At 38.3% G+C, this 12,242-nt stretch overlaps 1 protein-coding gene across 2 annotated transcripts; it reads right to left on the reverse strand.

The window, feature by feature from the left end:
• Nucleotides 1–404: 404 nt before the first annotated feature.
• s100b (S100 calcium binding protein, beta (neural)) lies at nucleotides 405–10,904 on the reverse strand. 2 transcript variants are annotated; one of them, XM_039793056.1, is made up of 3 exons: nucleotides 10,775–10,904; nucleotides 8,474–8,641; nucleotides 405–2,981 (listed from the first exon to the last, which is right to left on the reverse strand). In XM_039793056.1, the coding sequence occupies exons 2-3, from the start codon at nucleotides 8,609–8,611 to the stop codon at nucleotides 2,835–2,837; spliced, it is 285 nt and encodes a 94-aa protein (XP_039648990.1). In that variant the 5' UTR covers nucleotides 8,612–8,641; nucleotides 10,775–10,904; the 3' UTR covers nucleotides 405–2,834. The 2 variants fall into 2 exon arrangements, with proteins under 2 accessions (XP_039648990.1, XP_039648991.1); XM_039793057.1 differs by lacking the exon at nucleotides 10,775–10,904 and adding an exon at nucleotides 10,603–10,744.
• Nucleotides 10,905–12,242: the final 1,338 nt, after the last annotated feature.

Raw genomic sequence — 12,242 nt, forward strand, 5'->3', positions numbered from 1 at the left:
GCAGCAGCGCCAACTGTGAATCATGATTGCAAAGCGAGACTAGTTTGATGCTTTTTTTAACGGTAGGGTAAACCCTGTATATTATCTAAAAGTTGCTTGGTTACCAAAGTTCTCTCTCTGATGTTCAGTTTGTGGTCTTATACATGATTCCTTGTGTTACGAGAGAAAACACTGATCCAATGTCTGCAGAAAAATAGGATTGAGTATCTTTTAAGTCACTAAAACAATATATGACAGATGTTTTATGGTGTTGAGGAAATCTGCAGAACCTCTACATAAATATAACGACAAGCAGACACGAATAAATTGGGGCAAGTTGAAACAATGTGTTGTTTTCTTATTTGTACACACTTTCTTTTACAAAGTGCAACAATTTTAATCATTAGGGGGTAAAAAAACAAGAGTCACACATTGATAATTTAATTAATTTCATATCATCGACATCCAAACAAACCAGTGCACAACATTTCAAAAATACATCTCGACAGACAAACTCTGTTCCAACTCTTTTGATAAACACTTTTTTATAGCTATCATCTATGCTAAGCTATGTTTTTTTTTTTTTTTTGCATGACGAGAAGAGTGCAGTGAAATGTTGAGTCGGATTCTTGGCTACAGGCAATAGCGGCTACTAAATCCAAACATTTTATGATTATTTTAACAGCCAGCTAGACATTTTAAATGTAGTACGTCTCAAATAAATGTTATCAAATTACTTGTTTACCAACTACCTAAATACAAAGCATCTCCAAAGAGAGCTTCTTAAGAAGAAACAAGAGCTGAACAAATCACGTGGAATAGACAAACTTACTAGCAACATCCGAAATCTAACAGACAATAAACTTCAAGTTATGGTTGGTGTTCTGGCAGCTAGCGATAAAAAAAAAAAAAAAAAAGAAGCCATTTCTAACATTTGACTAGCCAATTACACGTATTTTAAGTTTAAGACTAAGTTACAAGTCATTCCCAATGTTCGATAGTCAACTAGATTTTGTAACGTGTGCCTGAAACGTCGGTCAACTCCTACTCCATCCACTGTAAAATTGTGGCGTCCGAAGTGTCTTCTAGATTAGCTAAATCTCGCAAGCCATTTTAAAACTTTTACTAGCCAACAACCAACTTACGAGTCACTTTCAATATTTGATAGTCAACAGGCAAACCCAGGTGCCTCTCTCGGTAGTTGGTTGACTCCCAAAGTGTTTAAAAATCGTAGCCCTTTTCTCGATTTACTGGCCTCCTAACACGTGTAAAATCTCAAAAGAATTAGGATGATTGGAGGCTGCTTGCCTAACCTACTAGCCACATCTGAAATATAACAGCCACAATCTTTTTAAACAACAGTTTTATGAAGTACCTCCAAATGGTTATAATGTGAAGTGTAGACAAACTCAAACCACTCATTTGTAAAAAGTTTACACGCCATTTTCAACCGAAGAACCTTAAAATGATTGATCGGTGGTTTGCAGAACTCGGTATCCAAAGTTGGTAGCTGTACCCAAAAATCTAGGGAACATTTGTCAATGGTTTGATTCATAGAATGGGATTGGGAATTATGCTAAATTGTCTATTAAAAAGCGCAGAAACATGGCCAATTTCTGACATTTTTATCTTAAAAAAAACGGCCACATAGGTCGTTTTGTTCAAGCAATTAGGGCTCATATTTACGTTTATAGTGGCGGCGCCCTCCAGTAGCTGTTGTCATGATGACAGGAGCAAAACAGGAAGTAAGATGACAGAGCGAGGTGCAAACAAACACAGACTGGGGTTCATGTCCCGTTTAAAAATAAAAGTTAATGACAATTTTTTTGACACATTTTTCCAAATAGTTTTTGGCCCCCTCAACCTGACCAGACTGTGGCCGTTTCACAACAATAACGACGTTTAAAAACCAGTATTTTTACACGTTCTATGGTTTAGATATGTGGTTTGGATATGATCCTGTAGGACCTATTTTCTGCCACCTGCTAGGGGTGCTAGTTTATGAAACGCTCCTGTCATATCAGAGCACACGTGTCAAACTCAAGGCCCGAGGGCCAAATCTGGCCCCTTTGCAGATTTTGAGAGGCCCGCGTGTCAATTTAGGTTCACAATAAATTTTGGCCAACCCTAGTTTTTGTAGCTTTTTCATTGTTTTGTCGCTGTTTTTCTGAAATGGTTTTCACTTTTGCCCATGCTTTTGCTACTTTTTCCACTTTTTGGCGCCTCTTCCGACGTTTTTTTCCAATGTTGTTGTCGCTTTTTTCGACCTTTTTTGTCGCTTATTTTTCTTGATGGCTAACTTACTTTTGGTGGTTTTATGTTGACCAAACTGTAAGTGAGAAGACTACACGAGACATGATATAATACAGTAAAAGATGCTTGACCTTTGAGATGAAATAAAAGCATGCTGGCCCTTGATGGGATTCTTATTTTCCAGTGTGGCCCCACGCGAAATTGAGTTTGACGCCGCTGTATTAGAGGGTAGGAATAAAACGATGGATATGGTCGTATGATTTTGGAGGCCCTGTTGCAATTTCTGCAGCCAACTGGCGTCTGTCGTGCAAACATTTTTTGTAAAAGTACCTACTTTTAGAAATCAGTGGCTAGTTTTGTGACATACTTCAGAGCCTGAAGCCGTTTTGAAGACTTTACAAGCCGTCTATGTATTTAGACTGAAAGAGAACAAGGTAGATTATTATTGCCAACCGGCACCGATAATGTTTTGGCTGCTGGCTGGAAGTTGTGTGCTCTCAGGGCACCTACAGGCTTTTCCCCCTTCTTTTATAATTTACTGTAGCTCTCCTCTTTTATCTCCACGGTCACCTCCTCCTCCTCCTCCTCCTCCTCCTCCTCCTTCACTCGTCCTCTTGCTGGAAGAACTCGTGGCAGAAGACAGTAACCATGGCGATGAATGTCATGAACTCCTGGAAGTCGCACTCGGAGTCGCCGTCCGTGTCCAGGCCCTCCATTAGTTTATCGAGCGCCTCCTGGTCTTTCACGTGCTGCAAGAATCAGAATCAGAGTCAGAGATGCAGAGGTGGAAAGTAACGGATTACAGTTACTCACGTTACTAATTGAGTATTTTTTTTTTAGGGTGTACTTTTACTTTTTAAAGTAGTGTTTGCAATCTGTAATTTTTCTTTCACTGCCGTATGTTTTGTTTGAAGTATTGTACATTGTACTACATTTTAAAGGTTTATGACATGCTGCTTTTGATGCATTTATATAGGCCTTAGTGGTACCTAATACTGTATCTGAAGTCTCTTTTATATAGACCTTAGTGGTCCCCTAATACTGTATCTGAAGTCTCTTTTATATAGACCTTAGTGGTCCCCTAATACTGTATCTGAAGTCTCTTTTATATAGACCTTAGTGGTCCCCTAATACTGTATCTGAAGTCTCTTTTATATAGACGCCTAGTGGTCCCCTTAATTATGGTCCCCTAATACTGTATCTGAAGTCTCTTTTATATAGACCTTAGTGGTCCCCTAATACTGTATCTGAAGTCTCTTTTATATAGACCTTAGTGGTCCCCTAATACTGTATCTGAAGTCTCTTTTATATAGACCTTAGTGGTCCCCTAATACTGTATCTGAAGTCTCTTTTATATAGGCCTTATTGGTCCCCTTAGTGGTCCCTAATACTGTATCTGAAGTCTCTTTTATATAGACCTTAGTGGTCCCCTAATACTGTATCTGAAGTCTCTTTTATATAGACCTTAGTGGTCCCCTAATACTGTATCTGAAGTCTCTTTTATATAGACCTTAGTGGTCCCCTAATACTGTATCTGAAGTCTCTTTTATATAGACCTTAGTGGTCCCCTAATACTGTATCTGAAGTCTCTTTTATATAGACCTTAGTGGTCCCTAATACTGTATCTGAAGTCTCTTTTATATAGACCGCCGTGGTCCCTAATACTGTATCTGGAGTCTCTTTTTTATATAAACCTTAGTGGTCCCCTAATACTGTATCTGAAGTCTCTTTTATATAGACCCTTAGTGGTCCCCTAATACTGTATCTGAAGTCTCTTTTATATAGACCTTAGTGGTCCCCTAATAGTGTATCTGAAGTCTCTTTTATATAGACCTTAGTGGTCCCCTAATACTGTATCTGAAGTCTTTTTTATATAGGCCTTATTGGTCCCATAATACTGTATCTGAAGTCTCTTTTATATATACCTTAGTGGTCCCCTAATACTGTATCTGAAGTCTCTTTTATAGAGACCTTAGTGGTCCCCTAATACTGTATCTGAAGTCTCTTTTAATGTAGACCTTAGTGGTCCCCTAATACTGTATCTGAACTCTCTTTTATATAGACCTTAGTGGTCCCCTAATACTGTATCTGAAGTCTCTTTTATATAGACTTGCCCTAATACTTTAGTATGAAGTCATACTTTTATATCTTATAGACCTTAGTGGTCCCCTTAGTGGTCCCTAATACTGTATCTGAAGTCTCTTTTATATAGACCTTATTGGTCCCCTTAGTGGTCCCTAATACTGTATCTGAAGTCTCTTTTATATAGACCTTAGTGGTCCCCTAATACTGTATCTGAATTCTCTTTTATATAGACCTTAGTGGTCCCCTAATACTGTATCTGAAGTCTCTTTTATATAGACCTTAGTGGTCCCTTAGTGGTCCCTAATACTGTATCTGAAGTCTCTTTTATATAGACCTTAGTGGTCCCCTAATACTGTATCTGAAGTCTCTTTTATATAGGCCTTATTGGTCCCCTTAGTGGTCCCTAATACTGTATCTGAAGTCTCTTTTATATAGACCTTAGTGGTCCCCTAATACTGTATCTGAAGTCTCTTTTATATAGACCTTAGTGGTCCCCTAATACTGTATCTGAAGTCTCTTTTATATAGACCTTAGTGGTCCCCTAATACTGTATCTGAAGTCTCTTTTATATAGACCTTAGTGGTCCCTAATACTGTATCTGAAGTCTCTTTTATATAGGCCTTAGTGGTCCCTAATACTGTATCTGAAGTCTCTTTTATATAGACCTTAGTGGTCCCCTAATACTGTATCTGAAGTCTCTTTTATATAGACCTTAGTGGTCCCCTAATACTGTATCTGAAGTCTCTTTTATATAGACCTTAGTGGTCCCCTAATACTGTATCTGAAGTCTCTTTTATATAGACCTTAGTTGTCCCCTAATACTGTATCTGAAGTCTCTTTTATATAGGCCTTAGTGGTCCCCTAATACTGTATCTGAAGTCTCTTTTATATAGACCTTAGTGGTCCCCTAATACTGTATCTGAAGTCTCTTTTATATAGGCCTTATTGGTCCCCTAATACTGTATCTGAAGTCTCTTTTATATAGACCTTAGTGGTCCCCTAATACTGTATCTGAAGTCTCTTTTATATAGACCTTAGTGGTCCCCTAATACTGTATCTGAAGTCTCTTTTATGTAGACCTTAGTGGTCCCCTAATACTGTATCTGAAGTCTCTTTTATATAGACCTTAGTGTCCCCCTAATACTGTATCTGAAGTCTCTTTTATATAGACCTTAGTGGTCCCCTAATACTGTATCTGAAGTCTCTTTTATATAGACCTTAGTGGTCCCCTAATACTGTATCTGAAGTCTCTTTTATATAGACCTTAGTGGTCCCCTAATACTGTATCTGAAGTCTCTTTTATATAGACCTTAGTGGTCCCCTAATACTGTATCTGAAGTCTCTTTTATATAGACCTTAGTGGTCCCCTAATACTGTATCTGAAGTCTCTTTTATATAGACCTTAGTGGTCCCCCTAATACTGTATCTGAAGTCTCTTTTATATATAGACCTTAGTGGTCCCCTAATACTGTATCTGAAGTCTCTTTTATGTAGACCTTAGTGGTCCCCTAATACTGTATCTGAAGTCTCTTTTATGTAGACCTTAGTGGTCCCCTAATACTGTATCTGAAGTCTCTTTTATATAGACCTTAGTGGTCCCCTAATACTGTATCTGAAGTCTCTTTTATATAGACCTTAGTGGTCCCCTAATACTGTATCTGAAGTCTCTTTTATATAGGCCTTAGTGGTCCCCTAATACTGTATCTGAAGTCTCTTTCCCAAAATTCAGCCTTGGTGCAGAATTACAGACACTAGAGCCAGTCCCACAATGAGCTTTCCTTAGGATGTGACATTTCTGTGTCTGTAGCTTTAAATGCTATTGAGGAGGAGAGAGGGGGGGCAAGGTGGAGAGTAGGGGTGTGGCCTTGACCAACTGCCACCTTTCCCCTTATGACCTCATAAGGAGAAGATTCCAGATCGGCCCATCTGAGCTTTCATTTTCTCAAAGGCAGAGCAGGATACCCAGGGCTCGGTTTACACCTATCACCATTTCTAGCCACTGGGGGACCATTGGCAGGCTGGGGGGGAACTCATAGTAATGTTTTTAATATGTGCCCTTCTCAAACCACAATAGACTGCAATTTGAAAATATAAGTATGATAAGTATAAATATAAAAAAGTATACCTCCTCTCCGCTGTTAAAAAGCAACTTTTACTTTGTGTAAATTTTTTAAGGAGCTACTTTTTACTTTTACTTGGGTAGATCTTTATACCGGTAATTTAACTTGTACTTAATTCTGTATTTCTTTTTACATATTTCGGGAAAAAAATAGCAACACACCAAAAGGGAAAAACAATATCTATAAAGTGTTCCAGATATGTTCAATCCGTCCAATAAGGAACGGGACCAAGCTGAAGCTGGTTATTGTTCCCGCCCCTCATTCAACTTTAAATAGTGACTGTATATATTACATATTTTGTAGAGCAAGATAACAAATATACATGAAAAACATATGGCATTTTAAACGTCTACCTAACTTTTCTTTTTTTACATTTTGCACCAAACAACCATAGTTGCACTACTTTTACTTTAGTAGAATATTTTTTGACTCTTTCCACCTCTGTAGAAAAGGGTTTATTGCCACCATAAGTTACCCTTATGTTGAATTTGCCTTGATGAATGGCGCATACAGTGGTTCTCATAAGTTTATGAACGCATGCTAAAGTTGACTAAAAAGAGGAATAAAAAAATCATCTTTTGGAAATTGATCTTAATGCCTTAATTAAAAAAATGAGGAAAAATTCAGCCTTTAAGGACACCGATTTTCTTTGTGAATGAATAATGTATCTTAAATAAATAAATGTTCTTCCTTAAAATACAGGGGGCATAAGTAAGTCCACCCCTATGTTAAATTCCCATAGAGGCAGGCAGATTGTTATTTTTAAAGGCCAGTTATTTCATGCATCCAGGATACTATGCATCCTGATAAAGTTCCCTTGGCCTTTGAAATTAAAATAGCCCCCCCACATCATCACATACATAGCCTTCACCATACCTAGAGATTGGCATGGTTTTATTTCAGTTGGATTTCACCGGGGCCTTGTCTGACTCCAGGGTCAGGTTTGGGGTTTAGGGTCAGGTTGGGGTTAAAACAACGGTCAGGTCAGATCAGGTCATTTACACCAAATCCCGATATTTAATTCTCTTACTCGCCCCAGTCTGAGTTCAAACATGTAGTAAACAGAGGTGACTTTGGACTACTATTTGCGTTCTTTGACACATCTGTGCAGTGGTGGAAGAAGTATTGAGGTCTTTTGTTTAAGAAAAAATACCAGTGGTGGAATATAACTACGTACATTTACTCCAGTACTGTACTTAAGTCCACACACACACACACACACACACACACACACACACACACACACACACACACACACACACACACACACACACACACACACACACACAGGACAGACACAAAGACACACACACACACACACACACACACACACACACACACACACACACACAGAGACACATGCACAGACACACAAAGACACTCACACACACACACACACACACACACACACACACACACATACACACACACACACACACACACACACACACACATTGATGGAATGTAACTAAGTACATTTACTCCAGTACTGTACTTAAGGCCACACACACACACACACACACACACACACACACACACACACACACACACACACACACACACACACACACACACACACACACACACACACAGATACACACACAGTGATGGAATGTAACTAAGTACATTTACTCCAGTACTGTACTTAAGTCCACAAACACACACACACACACACACACACACACACACACACACACACAACTACGCGCAACAGTCAGCCTGAGCGCTCCGCGTACAGTAAAGGCAGTGAGTCTGTGTTACCTTATTGGACAGAAGTCTATATTATTTCTGACAATTTGAAAAACTAAAATGCATATTATGCTTGAGTAAATGAAACCCCAGTTAACAAAACTGCTTAAAAAAAATAATAATATTAATATTTAAATAAATAACTGAGAGAGTCCGGTATACAGCCAGCATGAAAAGAAAAGACTCTAGTAAAAAGTGCAAGTACCTAAACATTTAGTACTCAAGGACAGCACTGGAGTAAATGTACTCAGTTACTGCTCCAGAGCTCCAGAGTCTTTAGGTCTCACCTCCATCAGTTCGGGCAGCTCGTCCTGAAGCAGGTCCTTGAGCTCGCTCTTCTTCAGCTTGTGTTTGTCTCCTTCTCTTTCCGAATACTTCTGAAACACGGCGATAATGGCGCCCATCGAGGTCTCCAGGTCTGTCATTGTCCACTTTGTCTTCTTTTCACCTTTTCACTAGAAAGAGTAACACGAGTCAGTTCAGCATGTCACTCACTACTGGTACAGTGAAATATGGGTTTCTTTTCAGTGTAGAATGCACAAAAACTCAAGTCTCACACAGCGCTGGAATGTAACTAAGTACATGTACTCCAGTACTGTACTTCAGTCCAACTGTTGAGGTACTTGTCTTTCTTTTCATGCCACTTTCTACTTCTACTCCACTACATTTCAGAGAGAAATATTGGACTTTTTACTCCACTATATTCATCTGTTACAGCTTTAGTTACTAGTTACTTTAGTTACTCCAGTACATTTTAAAGAAAGAGATGGACAAAGAAAGGCACCCAAAATATTATAAAAGCGATAATACATAGAAGAAACATGGAAAAGAGCAGCAAAAAGGTAAAAAAAAAAAAAAGTCACCCAAATCATCAAAAAGATATATATAGATATATATATCTATATATATATATATATAACAGAAAGGTCGACCTCATTAGAAATCCTTTCCATAATGTTGTCAGACACTTAGAATATTAATCTGAGCCTGTCAGCGGCAAAACGAGCACTTTTGGTGAATGTAAATTGAAAGTGCGCAATAGCCCAAAAACTTACACCGCAGCTTGTTTCGCTGACTGCCGACCGCAGCGATCTCCCTTAATACTGGACCAATGTCAAAGATTGTTGTTCCCATATACATACATACATACATACATACATACATACGGAGACAAAACATTGAAAGAACGTAGAAAAAATTGCGACAAAAACATCAGAAAATTGTCAGAAAAAAAACTTGTTTAAAAAAGACAAAAATGTAAAAGAAAAAAATGCAACAAAAAAATTAAAGAAAGTAACCTTGAAAATGGCAACAAAAATGTCGAAAAAATTAGAAAGAAAACCTTGAAACGTCCAAAACCTACAAATGTCAGAAAAAGCGACTAAGACTTTAAAAAAAAAAAAATCAAAAAGGCGACTAAAACGTTGACAAATTTGTTAAAAAAGGCAATCAAAATGGATCTGAATAGTTCTTTTTACTCCACTACATTCATCCGACAGCTTTAGTTACTACTAGCACTGATCCAGACTGACGCGGCTATTTCCCTATGTGTTTGTGTGTGGGTGACAGGCGGTGACAACAATCTTCGACTCATATAGGGGCAAATGTGCATTGTCAATTTTTGTCCACAAAAAGTTGTTGCCGCTGACAGGCTCAGATTATCACTCTAAGTGTCTGACAACATTATGGAAAGGATCCCTACAGAGACGTTTTTTGAAAGCGTAAAATGCACTTTGTTTAACCAGAAATATCTCCGAGATGGCTCTAATTAAACCCACCAGACTCCCTTTAAAATTATCAATACTTTTAGTGTGTGTAGAGCCCACATATTTTAACATGTAAACTGGTAAACTATGTGTTTATTTCAACCAAAACCAGAGTTGTGATGGTTGCAAAAGTGGAAAGACGACCAAAAACTTGTTTTTATAGTTTTTATTTTGTTTCAGTCGACTTTAATTGAAGTGTATTTTACGATGCTAAAATTACTGTTTATTGACATGGAGTCTGGTGGGTTTAGCGAATGCAAGTTTGTGGACGTTTTTATGTTTAAAAAAAGGATCTTACTCTTTAACAGAAAGGTCGACCTCATTAGAAATCCTTTCCATAATGTTGTCAGACACTTAGAATATTAATCTGAGCCTGTCAGCGGCAAAACGAGCACTTTTGGTGAACGTAAATTGAAAGTGCGCAATAGCCCAAAAACTTACACCGCAGCTTGTTTCGCTGACTGCCGACCGCAGCGATCTCACTTAATACTGGACCAATGTCAAAGATTGTTGTTCCCATCAGTCACTTAGACACAAAAAACATAGGAAAATAGAGGTCCAGGTTTCCCTTTAAGCATCTACATCATACAGCACTGATTACAAATTCTATTTATAAAATGACAATAGTCAATATACTGTATATACCACACCTGATGTGTTGCGTCACAGAGCACAAACTGTTCTTGACAACATCGATTATTTACGTTGTTTGATCCTGCTGGAATTGCAAGCTTTAAAAAAATAAAAAAATAAAAAAGATCTAGTTTTCAGATTTTCTTTTCTGCATTTAAACGAAAGGAGGAAAAACAAGAGTGCTGTTACCTCGGTGTGAGTCCAGGCAGAAGTTGTCCAGAGGGTGGAGGCTGAGGACGGACAGCAGACTTTATACTGCAGCGGTGGGAGGGTGGGGGTGTGTGTGTGTGTGTGTGTGTGTAGAGGGCGAAGCGCTGAGTCATTCAAACTGCTGACCAATCTGGTCCGCTCCCCTCCCCTCACTCCACTGCAGCGAAGCCAGCGCTGATGCTCCGACTCTTCCTGCCAGTCTTGAAATAACTTGTACATAATGTGAGGAACCACGCTTCCTGGGAGCCAGACTGAAGTCATGGTCACATTTACACACTGTTGACTTTGATACGAGGATGATAGTACGTTGGCACCTTTCGGGCTTAATTTACGGGGGTGATGGGGGGGGGGGGGTTACGACCCCCTCCCCAATATTCAAAACTAAGCAGGGTGGTGAAGTCAAAGACATTTATTGAAAAAATGTCTGGTACAGGATATAAAATCCTCTATCCCAGACTCAAGCAACACAAAACAAATATATACTGTCCATATTCACATTTTAACATGTTGTTTTCATAAAACACATTCATTTCACGATTTAAATTTTCTAAGAATTCATCAATACTTTACATAAATGACTGACAAGCTTTATAATTGTACATTACACCTTGTTACAGGCAAAATGCATCCAAATTATTCTTAAAAGAATGAACTGAAGGGGGACTGCACAACTTCTTGTGGAAGCTCGTGCCATGACTTTACCGCACGGAGTGTGAAAAAATGTTCTCTCTTCTCAGACAGGCATGTTCTACGGTAACGTTTTAATGAACTCCCTCGTGTCTCATATACCTATTGCTCCAAAACTGAAAGATGGCCTCAACCGTTACATCATACATATATTCCCTGTTCAAGCTTATACACCTGAATCCTATCACCGCTGTATCTCCTAAATAGGAGAGTCGGCAAACTTAATTTTCTCAATCTATCTTCATACGACATATTTTTCATTCTGGAATTCATTTAGTAGGACGCTTTTGTCACTTTGTTCCAATTTTTTTGTCACTTTTTGCTGTGCTTTCTTTCCTAGGTTTTTCAACGTTCTATTATCAATTTTTCTTCACTTGCTATAAAATTGAATAAAACATCCAAATTCAATGAAAGTAGTGAACTGATCATTTATTTAACCTGTAAAGAGCGTTGTACAGAACCATCCACGTTATTTAGTTTTTTTCTGATATAGAAACTTTTTGAAAATTGGTCAAAATGTGACCCTGTTCAGAGTCTCCTAGTGTAACGTAACGTTAGGCGTTAACTGGACTAGCCAACTATTATTTAATTAACCCTTTGTGTTGTCTTCCCCGTCGACTGTGCAACTTGTAGTTTTTCTGGGTCAAAATGTAAAAAAGAAAATTTTGGTCGTCTTTTTTGACAATTTTGTCAAGTTTCTGTCAATATTTGTCTGCGCTTTTTTTTTTTTACGTTATTTTAAGCTTTTCACATGTTTTTG

The sequence above is a fragment of the Perca fluviatilis genome, chromosome 24 (assembly GCF_010015445.1).
Source record: "Perca fluviatilis chromosome 24, GENO_Pfluv_1.0, whole genome shotgun sequence".
Taxonomy (NCBI): Eukaryota; Metazoa; Chordata; class Actinopteri; order Perciformes; family Percidae; genus Perca; species Perca fluviatilis.